The 12,764-nt window shown below is 38.5% G+C and overlaps 1 protein-coding gene across 1 annotated transcript in view; it reads right to left on the bottom strand.

The window, feature by feature from the left end:
- The window catches only part of Vdup1 (arrestin family protein Vdup1), a 42,918-nt gene extending 31,175 nt beyond the window's left edge, over nt 1-11,743 (bottom strand). The window contains exons 1-2 of the mRNA XM_071582960.1: nt 11,462-11,743; nt 11,159-11,306 (exon numbers count right to left, since the gene is read on the bottom strand). Coding sequence (XP_071439061.1) covers nt 11,159-11,279 — 121 coding nt within the window. The 5' untranslated portion in view covers nt 11,280-11,306; nt 11,462-11,743. The remainder of the gene's footprint in view (nt 1-11,158; nt 11,307-11,461) is intronic.
- Between the last annotated feature and the right edge of the window lie 1,021 nt (nt 11,744-12,764).

Below are 12,764 nucleotides of genomic sequence, written 5' to 3'. Positions count from 1 at the left end.
TCAAAATATTTTTTACAGCGTATGCACCGAAATAATTAAGAAAAGAGACCCTTTTTAGAGTATAAGACCAAGTGGTGCACTTCTTTGGTGTAATGAAGGGTACCCTCAAGCCCTAAACCTGTCATATTTCCAAAAACACAACGTTCTCAATAATTTATTTACGAGGAACTATACCTGAAACGACCACGTGAAAACATCAACGCTTAAGATATAAAACGTTAAACTAAATCAACGTCAGTTATGGCGATGCAACGCGACCGCCTGCTAGCTCGAAGGTTGCTGCATCGAGTTTCGCTTTGGACGTAGACGGTAGAACTTCACTCATTCGGACAGTGGTAAAATTGGGTGACAAATTAAGGCTTGCCACGATCTCTGGTAAAGCGATCCATGGGCATTTTTTTATTTTGGTATAAGACCTTTTCGAAGAGAGTGAACGCATAACTGCGAACCTGTAGTCGAACCCAAATCTTTCTAATAACTCCAAATATTGCATGTGTCTGAGTCCGAAATACATTTAAGAAGTTGTTGCAATTCGATCCTTCTGGGGTAGAATATAATTCACTGCTGTTATGCAATCGGCCCTAGTCTTGCTTGACAAACGAAAGGTCTCGATTTCATCACAGGGAATACTGACCTTGCACATTTCAGCTCATTGTGGTTGGCTTTACGGACATTCTCCTGATTCCTGCTACTCTGTCAGAAGCTTTACTTCAAAGGGGCGCTTTAGTCTATTGGGCTGTGTTCTACTAATGACCGTCGTCATTTCAGATCCCGAGTGGTGTCTGTGGACAAACCTATCTACCTAGCGGTGCGTTTTTCCGGTCACTAGAATTTCGTTGAATAGCGACTGGTACTGCGGGGAAAAGAACCAGCCCCGCTACCCTTAATGCGTGAATTTCACCAGCTTGATGGCTTAACATTTATGAATATCAAGTTCGCAACTACTTGGAAAAATAAACACAATTTGACTTGATTTATGAATGACAAAGTTGTTTGCGTCGCCATTGTCAGCTCAACGGATTTTATCATTAATATCGTAAAATGGGGAAATTATACTAAGCCCGGCAGATAATAAAGTAATCTCAATTGATTAACAACATGTCTGGATAATAATTATAGAGTGAAATCATAAACAAAGCGAACAGTATTAATGTACTGTTTGTCCAAGTAAGATGGTCGCGCAATCAGCTGAGCGTACTTAGTAACACAGAGCTTCATTATGGCTATGTACGGGTGAACTGTAAACTAATATACGAGAACTAACCTTCAGGTTTATTCCTGTGGATGGATGGAGCTTATGAAGCTACTATTTATCCCGGCTTAACCTGTACATCATTTTTCACCGACACCCTCTCAAAACCCGTTCGCTTTCATATTCTCATATTCGCTTTTTTCTTAAACCATTCTAGGAAATGCATGCCGAGAATTACTGTATCCTCGCCGATGGCGGGGCTTTTTTAAAGCCAAGTCGAGTCGAAAAGGGTTAATTTCGGGCCACTCTTAAGTAATGGTCCATCGTGTGTGATCCGGACGAATCGAGTTTACAATTTGCAACACTGTTTCTTGCCTTCCACTGGAACGTCCTGGGCTTTTTGGAAGGAAAATGATTTTGGAGCAGGGTGGTTTGCCATCATTCACATCCCTTATCTCCTTACTATTTATTTCATTTCCGCCATTTGAATTTTGCCATTACTACATCCCAAAATCAAAAATTAAGGGTTTCGTGTGATTCGCATTTGGTAGTTTATTTCTGCCCCACTTAATATAATCGTCGTTATGTCTTCTCCATGGTAATGAATGACTCAATCGAAAAAGAATCCTTTGATTGTAGTTGAGATACATTTCGCAAGATAATTGGCATAGCTATATAGCACAAAGAGGTGATGACAATGTTGTCGGCTGGTTTTTTAAAGAATATGTACTGGAATATATTTACGTGTATTGTCTTACTCAAGTACAACATTCAAGAAGAAAAAGTTATATTTTCCCTTCTGGGATTCTAAATAATGGGAGCTTTAATAAATAATTTCAAATTTGATTTTAAGTATATCAAATTATTACCCAAGGTTCGTGGCATTCCAGAATTTTCGGCATCGGTGATCATATACATAGTTTAAATATGTTAATTTGTGATTATTGGGGTCATTGGACCGAGATGTAATAATATCGCGAATGAATATTGGTGTAAAATGGCGTAGTCGTTTTCACATTCTTTATTTTTATGTTTTAAGTACATTTCCCGAATTTGCCATAATGGTGTGAAAGTCTCATACCAGAGTTGATTCGCAACGCATAACTTATGCAATGCAAATATGAATATAAGGTGCATACTAGAAACTCAAATGGTTTTATTAGAGACTATTTCATGATAATACATTTTTTCTCTCTCTTTACTAAGTTTCACTTGATGCAAGTGAAATATACAAAACTGGGCGGTTTTAAAAATAAAATGCACAGTCATTCTAAGTTTTACTTAAAGTAATCTTTCATCATCAAAATTTTGGTCCAAAACTTAAGGTATGTATTCGTGCATACCTCTTATATAGGTATTTTAGTAATAGTAGTATAATTATCATTTGACAGAGTTCTTGGTGGAATTAATTATAAATCCTAAAATATTACGTATGTAATTAATTTGAAAAGCATATTATTTAAAAAAGTGTATAGTATAATCTTCTTCAGTATGAACAGCAATGATATTTTTTCTAATTCGAGGTTTATAATGATTAAAATTCGTTTTTCAAGGTTGTATGCAATAATTTTTACTCGATTCGGCGTTGCAGTACAACAGACGCAGCTAAGTTTATTTTAAATGAACAAACATTTCAGTGATTTACCCCGTAGCGAGTATGTGTGGGTAGATGATGAATGAATAAAAATAGTTTTAAAAGTCCGCTGGCTCACCAAGATTAATTCTCTTCGACAGCATAGGATTACCTCGCTTGCAGAAGTCTTACACTGGTGGTTTTGATTTCTTGAAAAATTTTCAACGTGCCATGACACCTTTCTACGATTTTACTGCTAGAATCCTGAACATAATATTGATGTATAAAAAAGTGATTGAAGAGGAGTATATCAGTATGATGTTCGCGGAAAATATCGTTAAAAATCATCCCCCATTCAAGATGCTTTCTGCTCCTTCCGGGTATTGAACAATCACGTCATAGCCACTCGAAAAATAATTTTGCTACGAACGATCGTCTGATTTTGATGCCGGCCGATCGATGCGACCAGTTAATTAGGATGGGTGCACCAGCACGGTTACATGTTCGTGCTGCTAACGGTTGCTTATCACCTTGAATTTCTCGCATTAGTCTCTCCCTCTCACGCGTACATCCCGAAATACATTAACGGATATTCAAATCCGTGACTTCTATCTTGTGAGAAAAATTCCACCCCCAAGGCCCCTCTCGCGGTTATTATTCCCGTCCCCACTTGGACGAGCGGAGTTATTTGCATACACAAGATTCTTCCGTGTTCTCATCGTGGACTTTGAATATTCGTTTCAAGTCAAACGTAACTGATCAGTCACTTATCTATTCAACATCTCTAGTCATTAAGGAAGGAAAATAAAGTGATATTGTGAAGGGAAAATTTATTCCGTCCGTAAGCATTGGAACTTGAGTATGTTATATTTTTAGCTATGGAGTGGATTATTCCTTACTTGTAGCCACTTTGATAATGTTTAATCTGAAGTAAGTTCAAATATTTTTGTGGTGACTCTAATGGTTTCACGGTTCTTCCCTCACGTGCTCTTTTGCATTTTAGTACTCCTTAGTTCCTATGATTACTCAACATTATTTGTTGGTTACACTTTCTCTCTGTTAATACTATAGCAAACTTTTAATTGTATCGACTTTTACTGACATATATGAATTAAGAACGTATATTACGTAATTCAAGGCTAATAATCTACTAACCAAACGTTGTGTAAATGAGGCATGCAAAGTTACTATTGTTAAAATAAAGAGAATTTTCATGCACAGTTTCCATGGAAATGTGATGAGGTCTATTAAACTTGCCCCTAGTAATTTTCAAATGGCATACAAGCACTGACCTTGCTCTTAGTATTTCGTCACCGTCTAACGAAAACCCAGTCAGAAGCTGATTGAAATAAATAGCTAACGGAAGTCTACATCCATACAATAAATGAGTTCCTTCTTTAGATTATTTTGAAAACACCCTGCTTACAGTTATTCTTGATATTTCCAAATATTTTTGAGCACTTCTCCCGGTAATCGCCATTGCCTCCATGCAAAAGGAGGTGATTCCATATAACGGTTTGAAAAGCGTTTGGTGCTCAATTAAAAGTCCTGCATCAAAAATATTTATGTATGCACATTTTACAGGCCGCCGGACGACAAAAAATAAAAATTTTAGTAGGCATGTAAATGGATAAATATGTAATATATGAAGTTTTAGGCCACATTTGTGCGTTAATTAATGTATCTTAATTGTGTAAGAATGTAAGTTGGAAAAAGTGTTTCTTTTGACAGTCAATACTGATTTCATCGCATTCAGGCAAATAAAACTGTTAGAAAGTCGTACTACTTCAATGGAAATTACCTCTACCATCTCAATCTCTCTGTAGTGAGGAGAGTAAAATTTTGTCTCCTTTCGAACGAGGTGAACGTCTTCGTTCTTATTAAATTCAGGGTCATTGAAATTATTTAATTTAATTGTGGGTCGCGGTAGTCCAGGGGTAAAGCGTTGTACTACTGACCAGAGGGTCTCGGGTTCGATTTTCGGGCAAGTCTCTTGGCACCTGCAGCTCCGCCCAAGCTATGTTATTTTTCGGGTACCAGATCTTCCTGGGAAACCATAACCTGCACAGAGAAGGGAACTGGCCCCCCTCCCCTTATGTATGAATTTCACACGCCGTCGGGCCTAGTACTGGGTGAACTCTACCATCACCTACCAAACCGACCTTCGGATTGATTACTGTGTTTATGGTTTTTTTTAACTCTTTAATTAATACCCTAATTCGTATCAACTGAATACTACTAACCACCAGATCCGTTCGTGAACTTTCTACCGGCCACACGGTACTTGCTACGGGACCTCCAATCTTCTGTCGTAATTTTAAATTTGTTCGGGATAGGTAAAAATAATGTTATAATTATTAACTTAACCAAAGAAACTTCTCCCAAATAGACTTATCTAACAGTGTTACGCTCACAAGTCTCAAAAATAATTGGCTCGTGATCATACGAATAAATTTGTATAGTAGTATTGAACATTACGTGATTGCAGAATGCCTTGTACCATTACCTTGTACTCAGATGGCATTAATGCCAACTCGGATGTAAATGAATGTGGGGAATGGAAGTATGAAATGTGATGTTCTTTCTTCTTATAGCGCATTAGTAGTAGTATTGGTGATGCATTTTGAAAACTGTTCATACCATCTCTGACCGACGCGCAAATGAGTTGGAAGCAATCCAGTCGCATTTCTGTCATTTACTTATATTTTTTATCCCCCATTTGAAAGATGATGAGGTCACGGGGATGCGTATTAACCATCAGTGTCAGCGGCTGCGGCGACAAGGGGCGAGGAAGTGAAAGTTGGTTCGGCAGAACAAGGTGGAGTCTTTGAAGTTCGAGCTAGAGGGAATGAGGGAAACGATGAGGGTGGGAGGTACTCATGCGGGTCGGAAACGCTTTGAGAAAAAAATACGCCGCGAATGGCTGCGTGTATGTGAAAATAAAACTCTCGAAGAGAATGCACGTTTTTTTCGGTAGAAAATTGGGAACAGAAATTAGTGCTAGCGGTTCCACAAACGAGAGGCGCACTGTATTCCAAGCGCTGAGAACTTTTTTTCGACAAAACATGTTCCACTATTCCGAATATGAGCTTTCAACTAGATATACTCGTACTCCTCTTGGTCATTGCGACCCAGTTGGCGGCCATGGGAATTGCAAACGTTGACCAGGAATTTCGTGGGTGCATGTGGCTTTCCTGCTACACACACACACACACACACACACACGCACACACACACACACACACACACACACATATATATATATATATATATATATATATATATACATACAAATACACTTGTCTAATTACATACTGATTGTGAGTGGGGCAAACGGTCGTTTTTTATTTTTGTCCTGGTGATGCATTCATTTCTAACACAAGTGCGTGAACTCTTGAAGACCATTGATGGTAGCTGTAGATATTATGGGAGGCGACCGACAGCTGAAGTCATTTTCGGCAGAAGGGAGATAGAGTAATTTGATGTCATTTGGATTTTGAGGACATAGCGGAAGGGTTGATAGAAATTCGGCGTCGGCAATAGCAGTCTTTAGAAAAGTGATAAGCTGTCCACAACTTCCAGTCCCAGCCGACAGGTGGTGTACTCCACTTGAAGTTATTTCCTCGTAGCACCTAAGTAGGAATCGGGATGCATCTGAACTATTCTACCGCTGCTGGACTGTACTCGAACCTGGGGCCTCGTTCCGGGAGCCAGGACTCAAGTCATCGCACCAATCCGATCCCCAGATCATTGAATCACGCATGTGTATAGTGGATCAAGAAGAAGAATCTTTTGGTTCTCAATTCATTATGTGAGTGCATGTTAGAACCCATCCTCGATTTCTTTGAAACTAGTTTTCCATATTTATTTTATTTTTGCAAACCGACAGTCACACGGAAATTATCTGAGCCAACTTCCGCCGAACAGAGTACGCTTGCTATGCATTGCGTGGATATCATTGCGCCACACAGCTCCCTTGTTAGAAGTTCCGTAGGTTGGGTGAGCGTCATCTCGCCAGATTTTGCCCTTGAGGGTGATGCATTCTAATGTCGCGCGTGGTGGATAGCTGTGTTTCACCCATGTGAAAGGACTTCACCGAAATAACTTTGGAACTAATTAGGCAGCCGATTTGCCAAATCTTTACGGTGGGATTTAAGAGGTTATCTCTGAAGGAATAAGTTGTTCTGTTGGTGGGAAAAATAGTAGAGAAAATTGATCCAATAGCATTTTCAGAAGACATACAATGATAAAAAATTAACAAGAGAAAAAAAGACGGTCCTAGAGTAAAAATACCAGTTGAGGATAGGGTGCATATCAACCAAATATAAGCTAAGGTGTTAATTATAACGTTTTAAAATTTCTTAACCAGATATAGAAGAAACTGTTAAAATGTAACGAAATAATTCCGATGAAAATAATACTGTTTTATGATAAAATACATTCGACTATGCAATTCCAATTATTTTACGAGTTAAGTTACAAGAGTCATTTTATCAGACTAATGTCAGTATTCCCAATTGATTAGGAGTGGCAAAGGTGACTTATTTTCATTCGCTGTTGATGATATTTACCCCTGGAATATTGTAAGACACGGGGTTAATTAGAGGCTTTGGTTTTCGTAGAACTCATGTAGAATAATAGAGAGAGGACATGAAAAATCCTGGGTTTCAAGAAAGCGACCATCACGAATTAACCAGAACCCACTACTGCAGTCATATATTTTTAACCGTATACCTTTTCATTCAATCTGATTTGTTATTGTTGATGTCCATCGTAATTACGTAAAAGTTTTTTTCGTTTATATGTATGGTATTTTCCCATCATTCATTACACAAATTCAAACTTTTTAAACGCCAGTTTGAAATATAACAACAAAAACAGAAAGTGCTCACTTTTATTTCTCACGAGAAATATTTTAATATGAATTGGCTTGTTATTTTCATTTCAGTTTTTGAGTTACATTTATTCACAATATAGGTTGGAAACTTTTCAATTATCATAATGCTGTAATTTATTTGTGCCTCGTAGTATATATTTTTCTACAACAAAATCACTAACCGAACTTAAATTGCCAAAACGAAAAAGAATTTGAGGAGTTATCCAATTCTTAGAGAATTCTAACTGCCAATTCCAGTAGATTAGTTGTTCCTATACATGCTTTAGGTGTTCAACATTTTGGAATACACGACAAAATAGTTAGTAGCTCTTCATGCGTGTTAGAAATATATACAGGAAATAAGAATTTCACATGTGCTGCTGTCGAATATTTCCATCTTACAAATTATTTGTTACACTACTTTATAAAACCTTCAAGCTGATATTTTTTTCTGTGTCATCTACAGTATTTCTTTTGCCACCTGGTGGGCACCTGGGATTTACTTTATTTCCAGTGATGTCACACCGTTCGGACGGCGGAATTGTGGAGGTGTAGCCAGTTAGTCTTGGAAAGCTTTCGCAAGCCACCGGAGAAGGAGAGCTCTGCGCTTGCTCGCTCTCTCTCTCTCTTTCTCTCTCTGGTGTTTACTGCGGGAGCGTCGCGAACCCGTATTTGGGCGTCTCTTCATCTCTCTTAGCCTCCCGACTAGTAGATCGTCTCCATCCCTTGGAGAAGGGAGAAAGATGCATCAAACGAAACAGTATCATCGTACTCTTCGTCCTTGATCTAATTAACCGAGAACAGGGAAATGGAACATAGGGATGATGGTGTGAATACTATTCCTGTCTCCCGTTAAAAATCTGTTCAGCGAGAGAAATTCCAGGATAGTGTCTTCTCCAATGGACGGCTTTTGCGACGATGAATGCATTTTACCATCATTCATCATTTTCGGGACTCTGAACCTACCGTAAAGCTCACAAGTAATCCTGAGAACATGTGCTTTCAGGATTAATAACTCCAAATCGCTAGAGCACTTATTTTTTGTAGTTTTAGAGAACCTCTCTGGAGGTTTCATTTTTCCCTAGGAGCAAATATCTCGGAATTTTCTCCGTGCTGACCTCTCCATGCCTCTTGGAAGAAGAATGCAAGGGTGTCAGCGAATGAAATATGATAATAATGGTGCATCTGGAAAGAGAAATCAGTTGCCGAGATTTTGGTATTCCTTTGCATGGTGAATTTTTTACATTATCAATACGGATGACTTTCTTCTGAGCTTTAAAAGACACGGGGCAAGGAAAATTTGTAATGAGACGTACTTACCTGTAGTGCTTACACAACATTTATTCAAATTATATCTGACCTTTTGAGTGTGAGACTAAGGGGTAAAGATGACATTATATACATCGGAACAGTTTCACTTCATGCTCGTTAAAAGTTGCATGACCCACTTTGTTCTTCATCCCCACGTATGCCAACTTACGCCTTTCTGGAGACTGAACTATTAAACTTTATGCATACCAATGCAAACAATACCCGTACGTTTATGTCGTTTTGAATTCATAGATTTTATGTAAAGAAAAACAAATAGGGCATGATAGGGTATTAAGTTGAATGATTAGTAAGTGATAGCTTCCAAGTTATGGTGAACGGAGACTGCTTTCGAGATTTTCTTTCTTTTCTGTTTGGCATGCTGTAATATTAATGGAATTGTAGCTAATTGCACCATATTTCTTTAAAAATCTGATTATAAAAATATACGATAAATCTGTTGATGATCATTCGGATATACAAAAAATATCCGGATATAAAAAGTATGCTTCAGTATAATAGTAATACAGTGTATTTATCATAGAAAACGGGTGCATATAAATAAATATCCCTTTACTATGAAATTACAGAACTTTTTTCCGGTCACTGTTCTCTATTCGAGCCACATGACACTGAAGTCTCTTAAACGTGTCAAAGCCGGGTAGGCTATTCATTAACACGGCTGTTTGAACGCGGCAATTAGCATATTAATTGCCATATTTCTGCTACCAGGGGACTTTGATGATTTTATTTAACCTGAGTTAGGGAAAAAATTTCAATCGGTTTACTCTGACTAGGATTACCACTCTTCTCATGCTGAAGATTATTAACCACGGGACACAGGATAGTAAAAGCCTGGCAATTTAAAGGTCGTGGATTTGCATCGCGGGCGTGGTTAAGGTGTCTGACCTATGATGATTTACGCAATATAACATGTCAGAGATGATTTATCAGGAGCGATATATCCTTATTCATTGGCTCTCCTAAAACCGAAATCTAATGCTGAAAGTTGAGGGGCTAATCTCATTCGTAACTCTAGCTATATGGGCAGTGAACTTATTGACAGTAAAGTATGCCCCTAAGTTCTTTCTGTCATGGCTTTTTAGAGTTTTACTTAATTGGGGATTGACATTACTGAATACTGCCCTTCATATTAGAAAGTTAATGTATTACAAGAGCTAGACCCGTGATTTCTATTCACCCGAGTTTCGCGGAATTGAAAAAAAGTAATTATTAGTCTAACATAGCATACAAGATGCAACGATGGTCACCGTTATTTGAGTTTCATGGTATGGAAATCCTCATTTCATGGTCCACTGACATCGAGCACAATTTTTTTATCACCTCATTTGTCTCGCCGCACAGCCATAATCATAGTCCGCATTTATAAAGCTAACATTGAAACCTTGAATAACCCTTTCTGAAATGAAGTCCAATCGCTAGAATCTGCATTTGCTTCTTCATTTTTGGGAATACAAACCTATAAATTTATACCGTCAATAGAACGTTTATACGAATTCCACGTTCGCACCGACTAACTCTTTAATGTTGTCCTCTCTAAAAATTTTCTCCGTTTACAATCCTTTTTTATTAATGATCATATGTTTTAAACTCTCTAATGAAGTCTGTAATTTTTTAATTACATGCATACATGTGTGTATATGTATGTATATATATATATATATATATATATATATATATATATATATATATATATATATATAGTCAATAGTAGTCAAGGTTGTAGTAATTCAGGCGGAAAGGCTGAGATGAAGAACGATTATTTTCGTGAGCACAATCCATAACCAAGCCGCGTACAATGCGTTACAAAATATCCCATTATTTAAATTTGGTGAGCGATTTCACCAATACTAACTCCTATTTATTATGTGTAGGCTTGATTGAAAAAATAAGTTTATCCAAATTCAGGTAATTGTTAAATGTGCTTCAAATATGTGACCTTATTAAGAAATTGGGATGCACTGTACCATATTTTTTGGACTCGTTGCGTGTTATTGGTTCAGCGTTCCGGGCAAACAGACATTATTATTCCAAGTTGGCATGACGTGAAATTCAGGGTGAATATGTTCCACCTACGGCTTGAGATCACCCAAGTCAGTGAAAGGTCAATGATAATAACAACCTTCAGAAAGTATTATGTCATTACTAACAATGATACGCGGCTAACCTTTGGTGGCGATTCACTCACCTAATGCAGGTGTATCCTCCTCAAGCTCCACGAGGACCCTCCCGCTTAAGAATTGTCCAGGAAAGTAAAGCAAGTTCGTGTTGTCAAAGAGGATGAGAAACTTGAGAAGTTTCCGAGCCATATCCTCCAGATTCGTTCTCGATGAGAGCTGAATGCACAAAATATACGCAAGTCAGTTGCAAACAACCGTCGTGCACTTCTATATATTCACCAACTTAAATGAACATAACTGAAATATCCCTCGCTGTGTACTACGTGACGATCGTTTATTCCTTGCACCAGTCGACTATTTAACGCGTTTACCTTAGTCTTCCAACTCTTGCTTGGTCACCAAGTTTGCTTATTTCCTCGAAATTATAGCGCGATATCACAGGTGATGCAGAAGATTGGTCTCTTCATTCGGCGAGCCTTGGACTAGGTTTCTACTCTCGTGTCTTCAAGTCGGTGTTGGCACTCGCTCGGGAGGAGGGGGGGAGAGAGATGCGAAGTCAGGTGAAGGCCCCCGCTCACTCCCGTGTTAATGGAACGACTCTCGTGAGGTGACTGAGGTACGTCTGCGGCAGGAAAGAGAACGATGGCCGAACCTTTCCCTTTCACCGCCGCGCAACCATTAAGGTAAGGAGCGGAGTGGGTTGGAAAGGAGTGTAGGAAGGGGAAGGGCAGAGGGGGTATGACGAGGTTGCTGCGGCAGAGGTGGAGATTTCTCGGCTGAGGCTCTCGAACCGGGGAAAGGTGTGTTGAAGTGTGGGGTGAGGAGCTCGTACTATAGGCTCTCCCACCGGCTTATATCGTCGTAACGTGACGGCAGGGAAGAATATTGAGCGAGTCTACGTATGACGTAGGACAGGAGAGGACGACTCGGGGTGGAGGATGGACGTTGTTCATGGCTGCTTATAGGGGTGTGGGACAATCGTTGAAATCACCCAAGTATTTCGCTCAATGGAAGTCAAATATCTGGAGAACGGTACTGGATTCTCCAAAAAAATCGCTTGAGATCACTTTTGGAGAAAGGGTAGACAAAAACGGTCGTAGGCAAGCGGCACATAATGGGACAATTTCTTGTTTCCGCTGGCGAATCGTAACTGTGGAAGATTCCTGACTTTGACTTGAAATCCATGATACCACAGCGCATTTAAGAAATTCTGGGGAAAGCGATGATATTTTTCTTGGAAATTCCTTTTAGTATCACTTGGTATAATTTTCTTGAGATTTTAATAATTTCGGGACTTTTTTATCTTCATAAGTGGTTGGTGTTGTGAGGGTAAGATCAGAAACGGATTCAGTCTTCAATTCAGAAATGGCTGCATTTCGGTTTATTAAAATCATAAATAAAATTTTTGGTTGAAACTCAAAGTACTACGTTCAAAAAATAAGGCACGAGAAAAAGTTAAACTGTTGCGCGAGATCATGACTTCTTAGCTTTTCACCTCCTGTTCATTCAACTTTAAATTTTCACGGATTCCATTGTACGGACGTCATGAAAAACCTGTAATCAGTATTTGCATTATATCGGTTAATTGATTAAATTAGCTGGTTTTATATTCTAAATTTATTTAATATATGCGCGTAAACATATTTGTAATGTCTTTATAAACGGCCTCGTATC

This window comes from Hetaerina americana, unplaced genomic scaffold, assembly GCF_022747635.1.
Source record: "Hetaerina americana unplaced genomic scaffold, ioHetAmer1.1.p SCAF_1, whole genome shotgun sequence".
Taxonomy (NCBI): Eukaryota; Metazoa; Arthropoda; class Insecta; order Odonata; family Calopterygidae; genus Hetaerina; species Hetaerina americana.
The sequence above is the reverse complement of the archived record's forward strand: the minus strand, read 5'-3'. Positions and strand labels throughout refer to the sequence as shown.